The 23,186-nt window shown below is 42.3% G+C and overlaps 4 protein-coding genes across 5 annotated transcripts; 3 read left to right on the top strand and 1 right to left on the bottom strand.

Annotated features, from left to right (window-relative positions):
* Positions 1-4,454: 4,454 nt before the first annotated feature.
* LOC131884642 (uncharacterized) lies at positions 4,455-11,155 on the top strand. Its single transcript, XM_059232481.1, has 15 exons — positions 4,455-4,518; positions 4,631-4,711; positions 4,792-4,854; positions 4,916-4,999; positions 5,074-5,145; positions 5,234-5,485; positions 5,555-5,705; positions 7,011-7,267; positions 7,337-7,535; positions 7,609-8,577; positions 8,638-8,664; positions 8,831-9,208; positions 9,280-9,849; positions 9,915-10,265; positions 10,341-11,155. Exons 6-15 carry the CDS (start codon positions 5,324-5,326, stop codon positions 10,931-10,933), a joined length of 3,657 nt encoding a protein of 1,218 aa, XP_059088464.1. The 5' UTR covers positions 4,455-4,518; positions 4,631-4,711; positions 4,792-4,854; positions 4,916-4,999; positions 5,074-5,145; positions 5,234-5,323; the 3' UTR covers positions 10,934-11,155.
* A 1,507-nt stretch (positions 11,156-12,662) lies between these two features.
* Positions 12,663-15,163, top strand: LOC131884646 (uncharacterized). Its single transcript, XM_059232485.1, has 3 exons — positions 12,663-12,882; positions 12,952-14,124; positions 14,200-15,163. Exons 2-3 carry the CDS (start codon positions 13,408-13,410, stop codon positions 15,088-15,090), a joined length of 1,608 nt encoding a protein of 535 aa, XP_059088468.1. The 5' UTR covers positions 12,663-12,882; positions 12,952-13,407; the 3' UTR covers positions 15,091-15,163.
* Positions 15,164-15,608: 445 nt separating this feature from the next.
* LOC131884649 (probable actin-related protein 2/3 complex subunit 2) lies at positions 15,609-17,485 on the top strand. Of its 2 annotated transcripts, none has more exons than XM_059232489.1 (2): positions 15,609-15,814; positions 15,891-17,485. In XM_059232489.1, the coding sequence occupies exon 2, from the start codon at positions 16,170-16,172 to the stop codon at positions 17,109-17,111; it is 942 nt and encodes a 313-aa protein (XP_059088472.1). In that variant the 5' UTR covers positions 15,609-15,814; positions 15,891-16,169; the 3' UTR covers positions 17,112-17,485. The 2 variants fall into 2 exon arrangements, with proteins under 2 accessions (XP_059088472.1, XP_059088473.1); XM_059232490.1 differs by having other exon boundaries at positions 15,609-16,063; positions 16,130-17,485.
* LOC131884644 (gamma-aminobutyric acid receptor subunit gamma-4-like) lies at positions 17,354-23,146 on the bottom strand. Its single transcript, XM_059232483.1, has one exon. The coding sequence runs from the start codon at positions 19,368-19,370 to the stop codon at positions 17,607-17,609; it is 1,764 nt and encodes a 587-aa protein (XP_059088466.1). The 5' UTR covers positions 19,371-23,146; the 3' UTR covers positions 17,354-17,606.
* Positions 23,147-23,186: the final 40 nt, after the last annotated feature.

Here is a 23,186-nt window from a genome sequence, read left to right as displayed (position 1 = left end):
TTGGCTGTTTTCTAAATAAAATACCAGCCTCCACCAACTAAAAAACCATCTCTTTGAGCCATCTTCCACACTCATTGATCCCTACATCCAGCCCTCTCCTTTCGCAAGAAACAATAAGTCATGTTCAAGGGGTCGGGTGAGTTTGGTGGGTGGTCTTACAACAAGCTCAAGACTCCATATTGAGTTGTCAAACCGGTTTCCTCAAGAATTTTGTAACATATTTATCTATGCTATGTCCTACAAACTTTCTATTTGACGATTTTTGTTCTCTTACTTGTTTGGGGTCTCACATTTGCGCATCTGTTTTCACAACTTCCAGGTAAAATTGACAAAACAGCCCCCTCTTTTGCATAAAACTGCCGAAAATAGTATTCTGGTAGAGCAATAGTCATCATACCCCTCTCTTAAGAGGGATCTTGATCTCAATTTGTGGCATTTTTCCATAGTTTCAGCTGAAGAGGTTCTCTTTTTTGGAAGTTTTCCTTCAAATTGGCCTATATATGGCTCTCCCAAAAATCGTCGGAAATGGCGACAGTAGCTTACGCACTTTTATTTGCATAATTGGCGACATCTTAATGCACTTTTTGCAAATCCTTAGAAATAAATAATTGTCAAAACGAAACTTAAGTACCTTTCAATTAGTCAAAACGTCACCCTTTGTCCGATGGCGTTTAAAGAATGACAACATTAGATAAACTAAATTCAATATTTTTTCTTCTTTTTAAAAAAATATCTAGTGTTATTTTTATCTTTTTGAGAATATTTCAGCTCTACATTTTACTTTTTTTGCAATCTGCGGCACAAGTAGATTGTCACATCATTAGCGAAAATTTGAAAGCATGACATTACTTATCAGCAAGATGTAACGATGTAATGGCTGGTTCCGTTGGTCAGCCGAGATTCAAGCCTGCGACCCTTGCAACATCCCGAAAGTGTCGCAAGAGCATTCGTTGTCTAACAGAATACTGTTTAGACTTAGGTATATTTAACTATATACTATTTAATTATATAAACTTCCAAAACAAAAGACGTTGGTCTGAGCCATTGAGTAGAGTTGTACCAGGAAAAGTGCTCTAATAATAAGCGGAGTTGTAGGTATCTTCCAAGTGCTCTTCCAAATTCAGACTTTCGTACTCTACTTGATCCCATCTTCTTTGGCGATTCAATTATATTGCTGGCCTCATAGCCAATCTGCACTGATCCTAGAAATTATATTGCCAAGTCACGTGTATCACGCGTACATACTCACTTTCAATTTCATTTTCCAATAATGGATGCCTGATTTGTTGCCTAGTTCTAGTCTTGCCCCTCAGGCTTCGAGGTTGGAGTCAATTTGTTAACAATTTGATTAACTACTCTTGGCGTACATATTTTGATCAAACACGCTACCTCAGTTACTTTACCAGCCAAATATGCTAATTTATTAAAGTTTCTACTCAACCAACACTTAATAAGAGGTGTTGTGCTCGATTTAAACTCGCCCCCCAAAAAGATGTTTGACACTTCAATAGTCGGTAGATTTATCACTCAGCTTAGCAGTCACGTAAAACGAATGACTTTGTGAGAGAAAGTAGTAGCTGCGTTCTGTTTGAATGTATTAGATTTATGGGTAGTCCTTGCTCCAGTCGATTTGAGACCCAGAAGAAGACTTTCCTGTTTCGTGACCTAAACCTACCATAAAAGATACCTACCTATTAATCAAGATTCAAGATTTTATTTCGTACAGTAATCGAATATTACTGTTTACATCATATTACTTCCTTTTTTCGGAGCACCACCTTTCACCATTTCAGTTACACTTTCGCCAAAGGGATCAATCTCAGAATTTATTACATTTCTTTGCAATTAATGAAGTCACATTCGCACACTTGGCTTTCGAGCCATCATTGTCACTTTTATGCGTGAAGGTTTGTTTGCTTCTCTGATTCAATGATTTGCTATGATATGCTACTTGGCTTTTGCATCTAATAGATGAAGTAAGAGATTGTTTTTCATGTTATTGCTTGATTTAAAAATAAGCCATAATGTTATAGAAAATAACTCTATACGGGCTGGAAATATAAATTGTCGAAAACCTATTTTACAAATGCTAAAAGAACTTCCACTTGTGCGTTCACTCGAGTTCTGACCAAAATTCACACAATAGTAATCTGGACTTCTTCTGAAGACCTTGATGAAATCAAAATTTATTGATTCAAAATCTTGATTTGAGTTAAGAATCCTTGATAGAGCAACAAAACCAAAGTTATTTTTATGGCTTTGTGAGTCAGAAAAATGCTAAGATGTGTTTAGGTATCCTCTAGGGACTTGATAAGGCTTTTTAACCACCGTGGCTCAATTTTCACCGAAGAAATGGTTCATAATTGTATCTAGAACGAAAAGGCCGAAAGAAATAGAAACGCAGTTTTCTGCTCGGTCACTTTAACTGCAGAGCATAAGTGAGCATTGAGTCTTGTAATTCTCAATGAACTAAGTTTCTTGAATATGAATTTGCCATTGTTGACCTTGATCAAAGGTCATCTATTTGAACCTCTTCATGGAAGCTGTTATCATTTCAATGAATGAATAAGCTTTCTGTTGTGCCAAACAAAGCCCATTTGTGGGCATAAGCTTATATGGTAAGCTAACCTAGAAAGTTCTTGGTCCTAAGCTAAAAGGAAATTTTCCATTTCTAGCCAAGCTCAGATTCATTAATCGTCTGATGATCGGGATGTTCAATTTTGACCAAGAAGTTTTACGAGTCATGATGAATAAATTCTTAGCACTCCCAGTGGGAAACTTTCTCATGATTGCACATCACGATCGTCATGTTTTCTACTATTTTGAAAAATACACGAAGGAACTAGATAGTAGTACACATGAGAGCCAGATATGAAAATTGCTTTTTGAAACATAATATGCGTTGTCATTTGAAGGTAATATGTTACTCCACTCTAATTAGAGCATCGTTCCTAGGGGTGAAAAGACTGTTTTGGGTCATATGCTGTCATTAATTATAGAATCTCTCCAAAACTCATTTCAATGTTTCCGGTCATTTGGAGTAAAAGGGAAGTTCAAATGCGAAGTTTTCTTGTACTTCAGACAAAAGGATTTGAATGTAAGGTTTTAAAAAACATCAAGGCCCTTAAAAAGGAATAAATGGGGCAACGACTTGCTTCTGCCCTAAGGTGAAAACCTGGCGAAGATTACAAAACGACGTCTACCCACCAAAAAGAGCGCTTACTTTCATTTCGATTCATCTTTGACGTTGACCTCGCCGTCAGGAGAAGCTTACGCCTCAGTTGAGATTTGGGTGTGAGCCTCAAAACATCGCTGAATGAAACGGCCTAGAAAAATGCAGAGCTTAGGCAAGATATTATTTACGGTAAGTGTCGAGAGAATTTCAACTCAAGGAACCGGTGTTGTATCGTCATGTTTGTTCGCCTGTGCTCAGCTTATGTGGATATCATCATCCATTCCCTTGGGATATGGTTCCAGGCATCGAATGGCTAGACCCTTGAAATTTAAGAACATTGGTCATCCCCACCACAAGCTATTTGATTCCGGGCAAAAGAAGGCCACAGGGCCGACTTCACGGAAGGTAACAAGGAACTTTACTTACCTGTTAAAGGATCAATCGTGACTGGAATTCTGATTAAAGGATGATTTTGGTGAAAGCCCTGCTGGTTTTATGAACATCTTAGACTCACTTTTTGGAACCGGTCAGCCAAAAAATCAAGCCTCAAGTTTGCAGTCTCAGGTAGGTTCAAATGCTCATTCATTAATCGTTTGTCTGCAACTATGAACATGGCTTAAGTTTTGGGGAGATTTCAGATAACGAAACAAACCTCATTGTCTTCTGTTGGCTCGTTTGTCGAAGAAATGAGTCCCATCTTGAATTCTCTTTTTGGTCCAGGAAACGGAAAAAATGTAAGAACCATTTCACAAATACAATTTGACCTACATTAATTCCAACTCAAAAATGGATGTACGGTAATAGGATCTCAAAAATCTGGGGAATCCAAAGCTCGATCAAAGTACCGATATGGCTGGATTACAGGTATCCCTTGCATTTACCAAGCAAATCATATCAAAAACACTTGACGTCAAAAAATCATTTTCAGTCTTTGGCCAGCATCTTTTTGCAATCAAATGCCAACGCTCCCCCCGGTCCAAAAAAAGTACTTCCTTTCAATGATGGGCATCAATATCCTTTTCAGTATAACAAAGTGAGTTCCGACAAATGAAATGAATTCGGCATTTGAGTCACCTTCTGCTAGGCTGAGGTACTTTGAACTATATGATTATGGAGCTTAAAAAACCGTTGTAGGTCACTTCCAACCCAGTTACACAAAACTTATCGACTTCTCCCAATCCATTTGAGTTAATTGGTCCCGTAAGTCTTGACTGAATTTTTTAACACCCTTTGAGTATAGGAAATATCTTGACTGTGTCTCTTATTGATCTTAGCTTATCAATGAAATTGCTCCCGTTCTTGGGTATGATGGAAATCTTACTGTGACAGGCATTCATGATTTGGTAAGTTAATTGTTTTTGGCGGGGGTGGGTGGGGGAGATCTTTGCAATAATACCCGTTTTGAAAACTCATGAAAATAATATAAAATGACCAACACGTCTGACAACTTTATAGATTAACGAGGCACCAACGATAACGCGTCTCGATCATAAACAAGCCCATCCGACATTTGGAGATGTATCCTCAATATTTAAGGTTAGTGATCATCGGACAACCAAAATAGTGGTCGAGTGTTCCTTGATGCACTGTTATTCCCTTTTGGTCATCTTTATTAGGATCCGCTAACCGGAATCAACCTTGTACTTGGAAATAACCCAGATCAACAGGCTGGTCTCTTTGTAAGTGAATTCATCAAAGTACGGGTAAAAGTCAGCATTCATAAATCTTCATACGTTACAGGCACAAAATCCCCTTCTCCTAAGTTTTCATCGTAACGCGTCGTTGGCTCCGCTTGCTCCAGTTTTAGAGAGTGAGATCAGTCAGGTTCGTAAGCGTGCAACCTTTTTAGTTACTTACGTTGAAAATGGATTTCATTGAACCTTGTTCCCTCTCAAAAGGGGCTGGGAACACTTTTTCAAAACTCGGACCAAAACTACACAACATCTGGCCTTCACTCAAATATTGGCAACGTAAGTGAATGACAGAGTCTCTTTATGTGGCATCCGATGCTGTAATTAGAAATGCATTGTCTTATCATGTAAGTGCCATTATTTCAAGGTATTGCACGATTTTTTGGGACAGACTTTGAATCGATCCGTTTCATCACTGGTCTTTCCCAATGGAATACCTAAACCAAGTCAAAATCAGATGACGTCTATCAAACCTGGACCAACCAAACCACCCGGGTACACATGTAAGAAGAGAGTCATGATGGTGGAAGAAGTCATCTATGAAGAGTCTGTCAAATGCGAGGACATCGTCGAAGAAGAGTGTTTCCCCAGCTATCGCACAATCTACCAACCCATGAAGGTAACAAAAAAGCAAATTGTCTTGAATGATGCAAATTATCCATTCAAACGAGCTTGACTTCACTTTCAGGTTGAAGAGTGTGAAACTATCTTTAAAAAGGTTTGCTACATCGCCTTTAAGAATGTGGCCCGTGAAAAGTCAGTTCAAATTTGCCAAGAAAAGAAATCCAGGGATTGTAACTTGAAAGGGCAGGAAACCTGCACATTAGAGGAGGAGACTGGTAAGCCGAAGCAAACAATGCAAATTGATAAACCCTCGTTAGTGGTATCTCGCGACAAATGTTATTGCAACACGGTTGCTCTTGGAAGCCTCGATTCTCCGGCAAAGACACCCCCGTATCATTAGTGTCTTTTTCCCCTATATTTTTGTTCTGACTTACGTGTGTTTTCTTTTGCAAATGACTTTGAAGTTGCTTCTGGGATTGTCTTGATCCATTGGTTTTGCAACAGGTAAAGCTTGAATGGTCTTTCATTTTGGTTTGGACATGAATGATTTAATCCAACCTTATAAAAGCAAACTCAGCCCAAACATTTAAAGATATTAAAATGCTACGAAACTTGAGTTTCAATGTAAAATTTATTGCTTTTTTGTTTTGTTGCATGTACGTTTAAACACCAGATTTACAATCATTAGCATTCACATCTGATATAGTTTGGTCACATTGACACTTGGAACTGTAGGGTTAGTGACAAGGGGTGGGGAATATCAATCTAAAATTTGAATGAATACATTAGACATGGAAGAATTGCTTAATTAACCGTAGATAAGTTACATTTGAAGTGAAGTAGTGGATTTTGCATGATAGTTTGATCCAAAGCTTGAGCTTAATTTACCCTCAATGGCATTTGAGTTAGTCATAATGGCGAAACTAATAACAGGATCGAAGTTTTAACATGATCTTAATCAGCAGGAATAATAAGGGCCCGTATTTGCAACGTCAGACTGCCCAAACAAAACGGGAAGAGGCACGGTAGATTGCTAAATAAACTACGCGTGACATTCCATGAAAGCGATTTCGTTTCCAGACATTATGTGACCCAGGTTAGTAATTACACATAAGATTTTGATAGAATTAGCCAAACAACACAAATGCGTTATAATTCAATGGAATAGAATCGGCCCAATCGGCCTTTTATTTTCTAGTGGTTGACTCACAAAGCGCCCTCTTAAGTGCAGATCGTAAACCATATTTCGTGAAGCAAAGAGGGCTATAACTTGTGTGATTAAAGCAGACTGTATGTTAGAAGGGAGGACAACTTAGAATTTTTCTTCAACCTGAATCATAAAAAAATAAAAATTGTTGATGAAGTGGGTTTTTGAGTTTTTCTACATCGTCTTTATCATAGCAAACGTATTCAGAGCTGTTGAAGATATTTCTAAAAATAACGAGCAAAAACTGTCTAGAAGCAATTTTAATCATGCAAAAAGTATGCTTGGGGATTAATGGTCGTAACGTCACAAAAATGCACAAGGTGGTACAAATATGGGGTAATAAGTGACATTCCGTCGTCTTGTGATTCTGCAGTGTGCGAAACCTTCAAGGATCCAACTATGAGGACATCATGCCAAATGAAAATGGAAAGGGTCTGTGACTACGACTATCAAGGAAGACCAATCAATTGCGTTCAAATCCCTAAAAGGAAATGTCGCGGTCGGCAAGCCAAGGCGCTCGACATTGGCCCACCACAGACCGAGTGTTACAACTTTCCAAGAAAGATATGCGGACCCGAAGTTTGTCCCCTCGTGACCGTACCTAATGTCTGTGAGATTAGGAATGAAACGGTTCGCATTCAACTTGTCGTAATATTCTGTTCAGAGGAAAGTTTTTATTGTTATTCATTTGTCGTTTAGGTGATCCAAGAAATCCCGGATGAAGAATGCAAAATGGAGCCTCAAAAAGAGTGTAGAGTTGTGACAAAGATAGTCCCTAAACTGGATACACAAGAGGATTGCGTTGAAGTACACAAGGAGATATGTAACAATGTTAGAAATCCAGTCAAGGTCAGAAAGCCTTCGATTCGAACCTGGTGTGGGATCATCCCACAAGAAAGTAAGACCAACAATCTTTGTACCTCTGTTCAAACGTAACCACTACATTCATATCTGAATATGTTCTTATGCAGCTTCAATGCCAAAAAAGGAGCTCAGAACCAAGTTGTTTGTTGCATTGGGTTGCGATGAACTTGAAAATCACATCACGGACGTCGAAATCATCGCTCTTTCGAATCAAAATCCACCTGATTTCAAAATGAACCTGAGTTCTCGAATCATCAATGACCCGTCAGACTTTCCTCACCCCAGCAACTCGAATCCAATTGGAGGCTTTATCGGTGGCAAACCTTGGGTCTGTGCAGGTTTCCATAGAGAGGGCTTCTGCACGTTCTTCAATCCTGAAGCCAATAAGTGGGAGATCAGTCTAAAATTGGAGACCCTCCGCTCATCACCAGGCTCCTTTGTGGACGAGGCCAATGACCAGCTTTGGATCACTGGAGGATTTTCAGTCAAGTCCAATGCTCTTCTAAACTCGACCGAGATTCTCGTTAAGGGAGAAAATATTGCCCAAGGACCAGATTTACCACTTCCCCTCATGGCTCACTGTGCAGTGAATGTGAATTCAACACATTACATGTTGATTGGTGGCTTCGGCAAATCATATTCATCAACTGACCAAGTGCATCTGGTCCAAAAAGAGACTGGACATAGCCAAGAAATGGACAGTTTGATTTTGGGTAGAGTGTTCCATACGTGTGGCAAAATTGAGAGTACGCGAGGGCCCGAAATTGTGGTCATTGGAGGAATCTCTTACGACGGATTGGCCAATCATCTACCAATTGAGGTATTTTCGTTGACTACAAAGAATTGGAGGACGGAGGGAGTCACTTCGCAAAATCTTACCCAAGTGGTTAGCGTGGAATTCAACTCGACCTTACTGATTGTCGGCGGGTTTTCACCTGATAATATTTTCGAGCTAAACAAAGAAACATTCGAATTGATGCCAAGAAAAGAAGTTTTGGCACAAAAAAAGAATTCGGTGGTTGCAATGCTGATTCCGGACAATTTTGCTTATGAAATCAAGGCTGCTAAAATTGAAGGTAAGATTGCCAAAACATTCTTCATTCGTGCAGATAATCATTCTTCGTCGTCTTTTCCAGTTCCCACCAACCCTATGACGGTCTCAGGTCAGTACGTTGAAGTGTACTTTTACTATTGAACCAATTACTTGGTTTATTGAACCAATCACGTGGTTGTTGATCACACTTCCAATTTTCAGCCGCCATCTATGGACAAAGTCGAGTGAAATTTGAAAGCCCAAACAAGCATTGATTTATCACCGATATTTTTCAGCTGGATTTTTGTTCGCTGATGCCACGGGATTTGATGAAATGAAGTACTTCAATCCAGATTCAAATGACATATGTCCGACACGAATTCCAAGTAGATGGGACCCTTATGACTTGCATGCCAGTGGATTTCTAATGAATGGATCGCCTTGGATTTGCAGCAAAAGACTTCATAACTTCCCCACAGTCAATTGCTTGAAATATGACATGGAGGAGCAAGATTGGCTTCCACCAACATTTATTGACTTCCTTTTTCGTACAGTTCGTAACCCTTGTCAGCTCACACCCAACAAAGTTTGGATAACAGGAGGCAACCCCTATGTGGAATACGATGAATGGGATGGCACTTCTGTGGTCATAGAAAATGGAGTTTTCGACAACGGTAAGTTCATTGTATTGAAAAATCTCGATGTTGTTAAGCTCCATTTGCCTCTTTTTGCACCGATATCTTAGGTCCCGAATTTCCCGAAAAAGACTATGGATTTGGTTTACACTCGACAGTTTTGTTGGAAAGGAACCAAACATTTGTTACCGGCTTTAATGGAAAGCACTACACTTACATCTACAACTGGACAGACGATAGCTGGCATCAGGTGTCAAGGACCAAAAATGACTATATCATCGATTGCGAACTTTTAAGAGATCGAAACTTTGTATATTGCCTCTCAATATTTAACCTCGAGCTCCCGAGAAAAAGCCCCCTTCTACAAAGGCAAACCGATCATAATTTCGTCAAGTCAATTTGGACTTTTGACCTAGCTTCCTCGATGTGGTCCCTGGTTACCCGAGTGGAAACTAGTTATTTTGAAGGTCGTTTCATTCGCCTTGAAGGAGGTTTATACTTCATTGCATTGAATGAGACTCAATTAGCGATATCCAAAGTTAACGAAGATACCCTCGTTTTGGGTCCAGCAAAGACGTTACCAAACGGTTTTTCTCCCTACATGGCAATTCCATTTGACATCCCAGGATTCACTAATTGTTCTACAATTACGGATACCATACACCCCTCCCCAATTCCGGGTAAATAAACAACTCTCATCTTCATACAGTCAATGAAAAAAGATTCCATTTACTTTTCATTTCAGAGCAACTCTACTTTTTCGTAACTACGGAGGAGGGAGTTGCTGTTTATCATGCCGTGGACTTACACGAATCGATTTGTCATCTCCCCAGACCAGGCTCAATTGAAACTGACGAAGTCTTCAGTTTTGCTTTGGAAAACAATCTTTGGTCCTGTGCTCGTCAAACTGGAAAAGAGTTGAACTGCCAACAATTTTACTTCGAAGATGGTCTGTGGGAGTCATTCTTTGAAAAGCCTTTGTTTGGCTCACTCACTGAGATAGTCCCATTTAATTCAACAACTGCGCTATTACTACGGTCTACAACTCCATCGATGTCAGAGGGTACATTCATTTCATCAAGTGGTACGTCAAGAGGTGAGAACAACTTCCATTCCGTTAAAGCACAGAAAATGATACATTTTTCAACTCGATTAAGCTTTTTCATTACAGGCCCAGAGTTACCCATTCACATCAACAATATGCAATTCGTTCGAGTGGACGAAAACCATTTTTTTTCGGCTGTCTGGGATACTGGTTACACCTTGCCAGAACTGATATCTAGTGAAGGAAATCATTTTCCCGGCGGCAAGATCGAATCTACACCATTCCTCGACTGTAGCAGTCACATATGTACCTCTTCAAATGAGCGATGCGTAATTTGCATTTCAACGCCTCAACCAACACGAGTAAAAGTGTGGCAATTCCAAATCCCAAGTTTGGATGGAACTGAACTCTCTTTCCTTTCGCTTGAGAGGGAAGTCCAAGACGCAAAGTTCATCGAAGTTGGAGCAGATCAATTATTTCTCATTGTTCAAGATGATGTTTTTGATACATTTTACTTGTTTGATAACAATTTGAGAGAATTCAAGCCAGTCGAAAGCATCCCATCAACATCCAAGTCTCCCTTGGATATTGTGGGACTACTTATGGAAAGCAGCCCCTGTGTTGGGGGGGACCCCACCCCACACGATATGGAAATCCCCGAACCGGATGCGACAACCATCCCCCCAGATAATGATACTACAACACATAGCTTCAACTGAAATTTCGCCTTGGAATAGTTCGTCATCTATATCTTAATTTATCATTTCGTATATAAAGAACCTCACTTACAAGCAAAATGGCTTATTGATCTCAGAATTCGTTTCCTTGGAATCAAAATGTTCCCAAATTCCAAGAACTCGACAAGAATAAGAAGAGTTTACGATCAACCGATGTTTGAAGTTGTACATATAAGCCTCGTTTGGTTGCGTTGGAGGTTGGTGGATTTGGCTTTCTGGACAAACTAATTTCTAATCTTGCCAAATGAACTACCATTGGCGAACTAGAAAGAACATGATTCGCAGCTCTTTAACTCGATTCCAGAAGGATTTGGGTTACGTAATTCGAAAATTCACTTCTTAATGCCAATTTGGTCATCCATATTTTTGGATGGGTCAGGTCAAACAATTTCGTGATCAATAGAGATAGGGAAATATGGAAGAATTTTTCCCTAAATATGCACATAAAAATGCAGGATCTTTTTAAATATGCACCGAAATGGACTACTTACAGCTGTTTTTAAACATAAATATTAGTTCTCTACATAAGGTTTGTTGCAAGAAGGAATGGTTTTGAGGAGTTTCAGTTTTTCCGTTCTTTTCCTAAATTTTGATTCAGAGTCAAAAAAGGCATCTAAAAGGACAACATAAGGATAGTTTTATAACAATATCATGCTAGATGAACTTGCACATAAGGTTGATCAGGAATTTTGGTCAAAAACTTGTCCTGTCCAAGTCTGACTTACATCCTGTTACAAGATCAACACCTACATGTTCACTACGAATATTTTAGGGGAGCAGATTGATCAATGAAGGAGCCCGAGAAAGAAGAGATTCAGGTGCTAAATCCCATCAAAGTTAATTAAAGGATTTTTTTGCTCCACTTCCGTAGCACTATTGGGAAAGCAATCTGTAACAGCACAAGACGATAAATTTATAAATGTCATTGAACTCTAAATTCATAAATTATCTAATCCAACAGAAAATTACAATTGGGAGGATTAGGTAGCCCTTGTAAATAAGGCAGATTTGAAACATTGATCAACAACTTGTCCAAGGCTGAATTAAAACCACTTGAAAAATTAACATCTACATATTTCCAACAAATATTCGACGGAAACTAGTTGAACAACAAAAGTTTCCTTCAATGACGGGATTTCAACTCACGCCTTCTTACTGTTGCGCTTTTAAATCTTCAATTTTCACACTTCAGTTTTAGAAACGTCAGAAACAATGTGTTTGTAAAGGTAACCTATGCTTTGAATTTTTAGTACCTCTTCTGTATTGAAAAGTAAGCCAATGATCTCCCAAGAATATGTGCTGACATCTTTTTCGTTGATTTCCTGTACTCGATCCCCCAATATGCAGAGAAAATTGCTAAATGGCAAAATGTGCAAAAATATGCAGTTTAACCGACTATTATATTCAATATGCAAAGTATGGGTTTGGAGTTTTACTCCATCTCTATTAATCACTATTCAATTCATCACTCATCTACTAGGCTCTGGGTTAAACTTGCGAAGTTTCACGTGCAAATCTGCACCTGTCAAGAGAACGATATCTCCACTACATGGTTCAAATCAATTCGTCTCGCACTTTTGCTGGTGGCTACACTCTTGATGAAAACCATGTCACTGGTCTTGATATGATTGCATAATTGGTTCATTGATCAAGAGTCCAGATCTCTTGTAACCCAAATTTGATGGTCCAGGGTGTGGGATCATCCAGTCGCAGTTCTGCAAAGTGCTTTTGATGGCCAGTGGCGACGAAATCGGAACTTTCTGTCCTTGTTATCTCCGAGTGAGTGGACCTGGTGAGGGGTCCAAACCTGCCTGATCTGATCTGAACTGACGTTGTTGGCTTCAACGGTTCAAACCGTGTCTCAACTTCTTATTTCTGGAGGGTACACGGAATTCCCTTCAAGGCATTCGTACCGAATTGAATCAAACCTGGTATGAAAAACACTTACATATGCAGCGGGTTTTCGTCCATCTTTCATGCTCGCGACTATTTATTTACAGAATGACCTCATTTGCAAGAATATCAAGCATGCTCCTCTTTTTCCAAAATAGCGCCCTACGTAGACGTATTACACAAACTTTTGATCGTATTTGATGTTTTACTGGTGGAGGTCCTCAATGATGCGAGAGTTCATGACGAGGTCATACTTCCTTTACTGGGAATGACGTTCAAGTTCAGCACACAAAGCTTGCTAACTTTCTCTCCCTTTCTGAGCGTCTTTCGACTTTGTTCCATCCCGCGGCGTACGTATTTGCTCAAGGTCGACAATAGGCTATGTGATAGGCGAGTGACCGTCCCGTTACAGCCTTAAGACCCAAGTGAGGGACAGCTAAGGGGAAATACGGGGGCCCTGACGTCCTCCGAAGAGTTTTAGGCCCACATTCACCATTGCGTTCGACCTCAACAGTGGAACAAACAGAATCGTCAGCTGACATTGAAAGGGGAAGGTGCCATCAATGATGGACACGTCAAATGTGAAGGGGATTCTTCCCATTCCAAATCGTTTGTCCGAAGTCACAGCAGATTGGATTGCAGACCTTTTGTACAAAGTTGTGGGTGTTCCGGTTCCGGATAATTTGGATGGAACTCACAATGGAATTACTCTCCTGCAAATCAGAGCCAATCCATGTGATGGCTTTCACGAGAGTTGCAAAGTGACAGTCAGATGTTCCAGTCAACCCGATGAGGCATATCATTTTGTCGTTGAAATTGTGCCATGTGACGAAGATTTGAGAGATGTGATCATCAGACATAATTTGTTCATCAAGGAGTTGGTTGTTCATGAAAAGCTCCTTCCACTGTTTAAAAAATATGTCCAAAATCGGTCCAACGGTGACCGAACTGTTGATGTTAACTTCAGTGTTCCCAAATACCTCTATGGCGACTATGATGAAGCCACCGGAACAGGAGTCATGGTTTTTGAGGACTACATAGAGCATGGTTTCAAGTGCATCGATAAATCGCTCATGATTTTGGAGGCTAAACATGTTCGCGAAATTGTACAGAATTTGGCAACATTCCATGCCATTTCAGTGGCCTATCAAACCACAGAGAATATCAAATTGGAGGAACTCTTTCCCGTGTTGGACGGAGAAACGGGTAACACCTGGTTTCAAGCAGACATGACGTCATATCTACAAGAAATGTACGTCACCTGCAGCAAGTTCTTCAAGGTAATTCTGCTCTATCGTGTGAATTGAAATTTGGTTTTGACCTTCATTAAATACCATAATATAATCCTATTTCAGTCCATTCCTGGCCAAGAAAAGCTCAGTAGACTGTTCGAGTTGAAGATGTCGAATCCAGAGGAGTTCCATAAAACCAGCCAATGTCATCCTTCCAAAATGCGATGCGTCATCCATGGCGACCTGTGGCACAATAACCTTTACTTCAAAGGCTCAAAATCGTTGATAATGGCGGATTGGCAGATGTGTCACATTGGGATGGCCACCAACGACCTGTGTTTTTTGCTGTTTTCCAGCACGACGCCACACTTCCGTAGAGATCATTGGGATTCGACCATTGCCCTTTACTACAATTGTTTCTGCGCCACCATTAAGAACCTCAATGTTGGTGAAGATCAGTTCAGCTTAAGTTATGACGAATACCTTATGGACATCAAGGCTAGTATCCCTCTAAGTCTGTTCTTTTGTGGAAACATCCAAGATTTGGAAGTGAACAATGAGGCTGCCTTGATCAGAGCTGCTTCAAAAGAAGACACCAATGACAATAGCGTGGAAGAGGCTTTTCAGAGGCTGCACAGCTGCTTCGATTTCATGGTCGATGAACCCGACCTAGGAGGCCCCTCCGAATTTCCCGACCTCAAGCAAGTCTATAAAAGTGAGGACGAAGCCAAAGGAGGCATTCAAATGGCCATCGCTGAAGAAGACCACGAAGGGTCGATGGCCATTCCTGAAAATAGGATCCATCCCAGGGAGGGCCCACCCCATATGATGGCCCTGAGTCCCAAATCCTTGAGCAAAGTGCCTACAATTGCATCCGACAAGGATTTGGATAGTTTAGTCACAATGAGAAAGTCCAGGAAAGGGGTCAAGATTGACCCAAGGGAAGCGCGGGCATTACGCCGAAGATTGTATTTGGACTTGTACAAGGAAGCGGCGAGTAAGGGCCTCATTTAGATTGATTGCAATACTACTTGGTTTCAAGCATATTATTCCGCATTTGAAAATAAACATAAAAAGAACATCCAAATTCCAAGTTTCCGTCAAGGCCCTTCAAATTTTAGCGGCCCGAAAATTTCTTGAGGGCCCGTTTCTTGCAGGGGACCTAAAAGGCCCCATTTCGCATACCTTCAGGGAGCCTAGTTGTCGCTCTTGACGTATCAATCTTTTCAAGTCTTCCTTTTCATTATAGTGGACGTGGAACATTTAAGGTGATATCTTGAGAAACAAAATACGAAACTGAATTCAGCGGCTGATAGATTCAACCCAACAGTTTGGCATGACTCGTGTATTTGTGCTAAAAACCTATTATATGTCATTTATTAAAAGCATGGATGTAGCATTCCGCATTGGCTACTCTGCTTTGAGGAGTCGCCGGTTTTATTTCTGCCTTTTTAGCCTGTCTCGAAATCAGCTTGGTCTGCCTAGGCCGTTTTCCAATAAAGTCGCCTAAGCCCTTCTTGGCTGATCTGAGTAATCGAATTCAAGCAGATACCGTGGAGTGTATTAGACTGTGAAGCCGCCAGCTTAGAGATACCAAACCCCACCATCGGTGAGGAGAACCTCAAAGAAAAAGAAGAAGAGGAGGAGGTGGTGGACGAGGACAAGCCGGACAAGCTGCTGCCAAAGGAAGGAGCGAAGATATCTTGCCCTTCGAGGTAGGAGGTGCCGATTGCGTGTGGTGAGTCGGCCTCCTACATACTCTCTTGTGACACGAGATAGTAAAACATACAATCACATTTGAATACTGATTACAGAGCGCAGAGACACATCCACCCACCCATCCGCTCATCTACTCATCCGTTCGTTCTCTCGTTCTGTCGCTCTCATCAAGAACTTCCTGTCGTGAAATTCAAGTCCAAAGCCGCGATGAGAAGTCCACCGTGATTGATAACGACGGATGTGTTCTTGTATAGACAGCTGAGATCTGGTGCGGTGAATAATTTGTTATTAGTTAAAAGTCATTGTACTTAAGGCTGAGACTATTTCGATTTAGCTAATAGTTCGAAGACATCACCCCAATTGATTCAGGCATCATGATTCTTTTGGAAGTGAACAATCGTATTGTGGAAGAGACGCTAAAGCTGAAAATCAAAAATGTACTAGATGGCCAAAAACCCGAGGGTTTGATGCTGACTCTGGCCGATTTTGACGGTGTCCAGTACCGGTTATCCAATCCGGGCTCCAATCCCGATAAAACCAAGATTCATGTTAGCATCGCGCTCAAATTCTTCAAGGATCTCCAAAGTCATGGTGCTGATGAATTACTCCAGAAGATTTACGGGCCCATCCTGGTGAGCTCCTCGCCCGAGGGGTTTGATGTCACGGTTGAAGTGGATTTGACCAATATCCCAGACGATTGGGAGGCTATGGTGGCCAAAATTGGATTGCTGAAGCGACATTGCTTTGCCGCTGTGTTCGAGAGATACTTCGAGTTCCAAGAAATGCAAGCCAAGGAAGAGAAGGTGGACGAAGAGGCGCATAAAACGGCCATCATTCATTATCGAGATGATGAAACCTTGTTTGTGGAGGCCAAGTCAGATCGTGTGACGGTGGTGTTCTCCACCATATTCAAAGATGACGATGACATTGTACTCGGCAAGGTATTCCTCCAGGAGTTTAAAGAGGGTCGACGAGCCTCGGCTACGGCTCCGCAAGTACTCTTTAGTCGTGATCCTCCTCGGGGATTAGCCGAAACGGATGCTCGCGTTGGAGAGGGTGTTGGGTACATTACCTTCGTACTTTTCCCAAGACACACGTCGAAAGAGGTTCGCGACAACACGATTGATTTGATCCATCTGTTCCGTAATTACCTTCACTATCACATCAAGTGTTCCAAGGCGTACATTCATTCTCGTATGCGGGCCAAGACTGCGGCTTTTCTGAAGGTGCTTAATCGAGCCAAACCTGAGCCCAAATCCAACCCAAGAAATGTGGTCCCGGTAAATAGCGACTCGATTCGGTCTCTACTGCCATAGTTAATTACTGATCAAATGAAGGTTCACGGATCCCCCAAAAGTGTTGTGCGCCTTGGGCTCTGATTGCAACCCTCTGCTTCTAATGATGGACTAATCTGATAATCATTTTGTTAATTACGGGATGTGCCCTTCGGCGTACAAAAAAGCAATCGCAACTATTCCATCTTGGTGCATTTGAGCTTGTCTTCTTCGTGTGGATTGACAAAGAACGTCTGGAAGCTTTGTCGGGACTAATTCTACGATTGATTTTTTATATATATTTATTTTCTCTCCTTGCTTTCTGATCCAATTACCAAGCAAAGAAGAATCATTTTGGCTCGTTAGCCGCGCAAAGAACATGAGAACAATAAAAGATGTTTTCCATACGAAGGAAAGGGCTTAGTTGCATTGCACGGTGTTGGTGATGGTTTCGATGTCTTTGGTTGAGGTGTGGGATTGAAAATGGGATTTGGCGGGTGGACGAGGCAGCCGATACAAGCATAGGGCGGATTAATCTTAGAACCAATACATGTAGCCGTACCAATACAGAACATTAAGTAAGAGAAAAGTGAATGGGAACAGTTTTCGAGAGCAACTGTCGACACGATTGAACACAACCTGAGGCTTTTGAAACATCTCGGTCTTGCGGATCGATCGACAGCAATTAAAGCACTGTAAATAGTGTATGATGCAGTCCAAAATCCGGGTCCACGCGTCCCTATCCTCTTCCAAAGCTCGCAAGAGGTCATTTGGGCGGCCATTGAAATTAAACTTGTCATCCCGACTGGGTGTCGTTGAATCAGGCGGGGTAAGGATATCTTCGTCGGTGCAAATACCATCCGTATCCATGACAGTACTCTCTTGGCGCTCGGGAAGTTGAGGAACACGGCCATGCATGACGTCATGTTGAGCCATGAGCATGACCAATTTGCAATCCTTGTCTTTCCGCTTGAGACGTCGGACCAGAGTGTCCAAGAAGTTTAGAAAAGCAAATTCAACTAGTGCAGCGAAGACCTCCAGAAAGCAGAGAATAATGAATACGTCCAATGCTGTGGCGTACCCCACTTGGGGTTTGCTTTTGCCCCCAAATCCAATGGTCACCACTGAAAGCACACTTGAGGCACCCAGACTAGTTCGCGCGGGAATCTCACTTCCTTTCGCTGTCTTCCTGAGCCAGAAGGTCACCCAAGAGCACATCACTATCAAGGTTAGGGGAATATAGATCTGTAAGAGGTAGAAGCCTTGTTGGCGCTCAAATTTGAAATTGAGGAAGACTTTGGAGATGTTCCTGGAGTCTTCCTGTCCACTGAATGCACCGAAAGTCCAGTTAATCAGGTTGTATTGAGCGAGACCCAGTTTGTCCATGGACAAGGGTTTGTCACTCCATCGGTAGATGATTTCATCAGAATCATGTCCAAAGCTGCCAATCTCGAGTGGGCATTCTTGTGTGTCCAATGGGAACTTCCTCAAGTCCATTTGACACCTGGCCTTGATTGTGAGTCGCTGGGAGTACGACACCCTCCCATTGGGAGCAATTCGAATGAACCGATTTGGAACAGTCATTTTGTGCAGGTAAGAGCGTTTCCCATTGAAAAAGAATGTATCCGGGCGCCATATCTTGTTGAGGAATTGCCAGTTCATGGGCAACTCCCTGAGCCGAGTGTTGTTATAACGAAGTCGAAAGTCCGTCCAGTATTGTCTGAAATAGCAGTCCATGGAGAAAATTTGCTTCTGCTCATCCACTGGTCCCATGCTCCGGATCGCTATGTTGACCTCGACTTCCAACGGCTGTGTGCCTACCCTGGGTCGAATTTGATGGTCGTAACCCGAATTGAAGAGGGTATCGAGTATGCTTGATATTTGCTTTGAAAGTTCCCGTTCGTTTCGAAACGGTTGAAAAGAAGGGCTACCTGCAGCTCGTTTAGTTCGATTAAGGGAAGACAGAATTAGCCCCATGGGTTCTCCTTCCATTCTCTTCGCAGAACTTGAAAGTGAGGCAGAGCTGTTTTGGAATGAAGAGATATAGGGCCTCGAGTCTTCTCCATCCATGGCTTCGAAATTATCGCAGAAATCCGTAAAGTACCCATTGCAAGCGGCCACTCCCCACTTCAATTGGCTCTCGTCAAACATGGCTTCGTACAAGATGAGGGTCATGAGTTGCAATGCCATTCGCCAAAGCTGAACCCATTGATATCCTTTTCCGGATCGGCTGCTGCTCTTCTGATACGGACCGCGGGACAAATGGGAATGAACCATATATGACATAAGAATTGGAAGCATTTTGATTTATGCGTCGACTTCATGACAACAGATGTGTCTCGCTTCGACGACGATTGTCAACCCTCCTCCTCTAGATGGCCAGAATAAACTTTCCCGTTTACTGTCTTCTATCATCAATAGCTTCCCAAAGTTGACAGGTGGGCTAATTTCGGCCTGAATGCGGTCAGTATGGGTAGGTGAGCCCTATCAAGCGGAAAGCCTGAGAGGCCAAAGAACACCCTTTATCCAGGCTTCTACATTAGGTAATCTGGATGACGACCTCGGAACGCGAATACATGGTCATTTGGACACTTGATGCAAGGGTCGCTCGTATTTTTGCAAAGATTTTCCTTGAGAGAAGATGCGCCTGGTTGTCCTGAAATCAGTCGCAGAGCAAAAGAGATACGTATTTTGAAGCTGTTTTTTCATCCACTCTTCGTTTATGCCCATTGGCCTTGTCAATTTCCCCTTAGCCTCTGGTGGCCTAGCAGAACCTTTTTTAGTTTCAGTGAGGCCACCTACACGGCGTGCTTCTGCTTTTTTCGTTCTATCTTCGAGCTCTTTAAGAGAGGTCCACGTGTCTCACGGCGTTCCTGAGGCAATGAAGAATCGTGGAAGGTCGCTCTTGGGGTAGAAGTCTATTTTGCCCCTCTGTTATGGATCGATCCACCGGATCCACTCAAATGAAGCGCACAAACTCGCACCAGATTCACTGGAAAACTAGCCTGAACTCGTGGTGTCGACAGGTGGAAGCCACCTTAGTCCAATTGCATGCACAATTTGACGCTCTTGAGCTGGCATTTGTTGAGAAAGAAAAAGTGGATAGTCCTTTGGCCATTTTCAGAGTCACCTGGAAATATTCCCTTCAACGAGAGAAGTTTAGTAGGGAAAGTGCGAGAGTAACACAGCTTTCGAGGGGTCCCAGAGACTACTGCCTTGCCAAAAGTGGTAGGGTCCATTTGGTCATGGAGAATACGAGAATACGAATGTTATAATGAAATTGGGCCTCTTCTTTTTTCTCGTATTTCCATCCGGAGAAGGAAAGTGTTGTTGTTGAGCAATTGCGTTTGTTTCGTCTACTTAATGTTCCTCCCTTCACTTGTATCCTTTTGAGAGGGTCACGGTGTATAGAATAGACGTCACACGACCACGAAAGTGTTGGCAAACCTCGAAAAAATGATCCTCTATTATCGGCTTGCCTTTTGTGAGCTTTGATTGCTTGTCGTGTTGAAGCTCGCGTTCTGTTTCCCTTGTTCACTTCGTCGTCTTTCTTCGTCTCCTCTGATGAACTAACCCTGAAGGACGGACGACGTTTGGTATGAACACCAAGGCTACGACTCTTTTTTCAATTGAAAGCAATCAAGCATGCTATCATCTTAGAGGCGATATTCCATGCCATTGTTCACACCTTTTTTTAGTTCGTTCAGAATCCTGCCCTTGAGGCACGAGTTTGTCACTTTGGCCATTCTGACGCTCTCTTGCGGGACATGATGTCGATATGTTGATGAGCAGCAAAGCTAAATTACCCTCAAGCTGTTATCAAGCAAGGATCTAAATCTGTACTAACAGAGTGACAAGACCAAGCAAACTGTCTGATTCACTCCTCCCGAGTAGTTTTGGATGAAGTTTATGGCGGTGGGAGTGGTAGGGGCTTTGATGACTTTGATCTGAGGACACAGGAACTTGGAGAGTGATTATTTGTCAATTTGCTCCCACTCTCTAGCCTTGCGTTGTCTTGGTAGGGTCTGTCTGGTTCCTCGAATCCCGACCACAGGAACCACTCACTGGTTTTCTTCCTCGTTTCTTTTGGACTCCCCTTTTTCCAATCTCTTTTGTCTTTCAAATTGTTTGGCTTTTAGGCCAGTAAGACTCGGGGAGAGTGGCGAGAACACCTGCTGTTTCGGATTTCTTCCACGCTTTTGGGCCGTTCCAAGTATTCCCAGATCATTATTCATCGAAACAGACAGAGGCTATGGCAATGGCGGCGCGACCTTGGCCAAACAGTGGGCAGCACACGGTATTGTCGATCTAGTTTGTAGCCCGCCCTACTACAACTACTACTACCATTACTCCGACTACTCCGACTCGTCCTCCTCCTACAGGGGAGTATAATTGATTGAGGCTTATCAGCCAGCCTCTATTTCAGAAAATAAATCCTCTGGACCACACAGGGAGAATATGAGTGGATCCAAAACCGGTGTACAGCCGCATGTCCGAGAGCAGGTCTGAGGCCCCTCAAGAGCTGTGGTGAATAATTGCCTGCGGGGGAGATGTTTGAACAAATCTCTTGGTTGTTTAACAATTTCCCGCCTCTTGTGTGAGTGTGTCCCTTGCAAGGACCTCCACACGATTATCAAGCTTGCTCCCAAGCTGACGGATTCTCTCAAAGTATTTGAAAGGATCCCAGGGGAGTTGGGTGTGTCCCTTTGGCCAAAAACCGTGACCACCTTTTGGCCACCAAGGTATATGGAACAATCCCCAACATGGGCCACCACTCCTCCACTTCGACCAGTTAGAGGCTGTTAGCTTCTGGAGGAAAACAAATATTCCCCCCTCCACAGCACAAGTGAATATCCGTGAAACTGGGGGTCTATTCTTCCTCTTGTTCTCGCGTTCTTTCTCAGGAACAAAGTACTGTGTGAACCAGGCTCTTCATTCAAAATTCAATTGTTTTCTACAAATGAACTTGTTCACAAAGCCATTGTTCCGAATATGAGGTGGGCCCTTGCATCCTTGAATGCCACAAGACGGGCGGTCTCGTCCGCGGTGAATAACTCTTGTACGGACAAGGAGGAGGAACTGTCAGATCAACGGTGCACCCACGTATTAAGGAACTTCACGAGAGTGTTCCTTGGTACTTTTTGGGCCTCAGTGAGCATCACTCTCGTAGTTATGCAGGAACCTGACTTGACTTGATGCATGTGCGTATCTTACTATGACAGGGCCACGGTGAGAATAGAATTGCTCCTAACGATAGACCGTTAGATTAATTGTGGTCATCAACACGCACAAGAAGGTCTTGGACAACAGCCTTGTCGGATACCATAATGAAGTTTTGCCCAATCCAGCTCCCTCCCATTCATTCCTGGGCGGACAGGAGGGTTTCGAGTCAGATCTGGGGAAGATTCTCAATGGCCTGTGAAGGAGTTGGTGTTGGTGTTGATATCGGTAAAATGTGTTGCCTAAGCTCACATAATTTACAAATCAAGTGATGGCGGCCCACTTCTCAGAGCTGGAAACAAATGGTCACTGCTCGAGACTGCTTGTCTTTTCCATATCTGGGTTGGCACTTGGAGGTATTGGGAAACACAACGATCTGTCTATCTGTGTTTTATCTTCGAGTTCTCCCCTCTTTTCCTTTCTGGATTAGCAATATGTATTAATGTACAGTTTATCTTCAAATTGGCCTGAATGACACGAACTTGAGTTGTCAAAAAAGACAACCGCACGTCACTGGGGTGGCCAACCAATAGCTTATTAGCATATGTGGGACATTACAGCTTGGATCACTATCTTGCTGTAGGTAGCCAAGTCTCACGAGTTGCGGGCATGTCAAACCTCAGAATTGGTAGGTACTGTGTAATTGCAAATGTTGACGAATCAAATTGTCCGCGACCTCCTCCTCATTAAAAGGATCACTGCCGTGAAGTGCAACTACTATTCACCTTGTCTTGTTTTCACTATCGCGTAAGGCTTTACTGTGCCGGAGACCAGGTTTCTTGATGGTCCACAATACCACTGAAGCAGCCTCGAGGTTAAAAAGACACCAAATCCATTACGAAATGCACCGACCTAGTGGCACTTGAGCCAATTTTACAAGCATTATCATAATAACTG

Source organism: Tigriopus californicus, chromosome 8 (assembly GCF_007210705.1).
Source record: "Tigriopus californicus strain San Diego chromosome 8, Tcal_SD_v2.1, whole genome shotgun sequence".
Lineage (NCBI taxonomy): Eukaryota > Metazoa > Arthropoda > Copepoda > Harpacticoida > Harpacticidae > Tigriopus > Tigriopus californicus.
Note: the sequence above shows the minus strand (reverse complement) of the source record. Positions and strands in the feature narration are given on the sequence as shown.

Coding starts and splice junctions, on each gene's coding strand:
- LOC131884642 (XM_059232481.1), top strand. CDS start 5,324: ATGACGTCTATCAAACCTGGACCAACCAAACCACCCGGGTACACATGT. Junction 9,209..9,279: donor AAATGGAGTTTTCGACAACG/GTAAGTTCATTG, acceptor CCGATATCTTAG/GTCCCGAATTTCCCGAAAAA. Junction 9,850..9,914: donor ACACCCCTCCCCAATTCCGG/GTAAATAAACAA, acceptor TTTTCATTTCAG/AGCAACTCTACTTTTTCGTA.
- LOC131884646 (XM_059232485.1), top strand. CDS start 13,408: ATGATGGACACGTCAAATGTGAAGGGGATTCTTCCCATTCCAAATCGT. Junction 14,125..14,199: donor CCTGCAGCAAGTTCTTCAAG/GTAATTCTGCTC, acceptor ATCCTATTTCAG/TCCATTCCTGGCCAAGAAAA.
- LOC131884649 (XM_059232489.1), top strand. CDS start 16,170: ATGATTCTTTTGGAAGTGAACAATCGTATTGTGGAAGAGACGCTAAAG.
- LOC131884644 (XM_059232483.1), bottom strand. CDS start 19,370: ATGCTTCCAATTCTTATGTCATATATGGTTCATTCCCATTTGTCCCGC.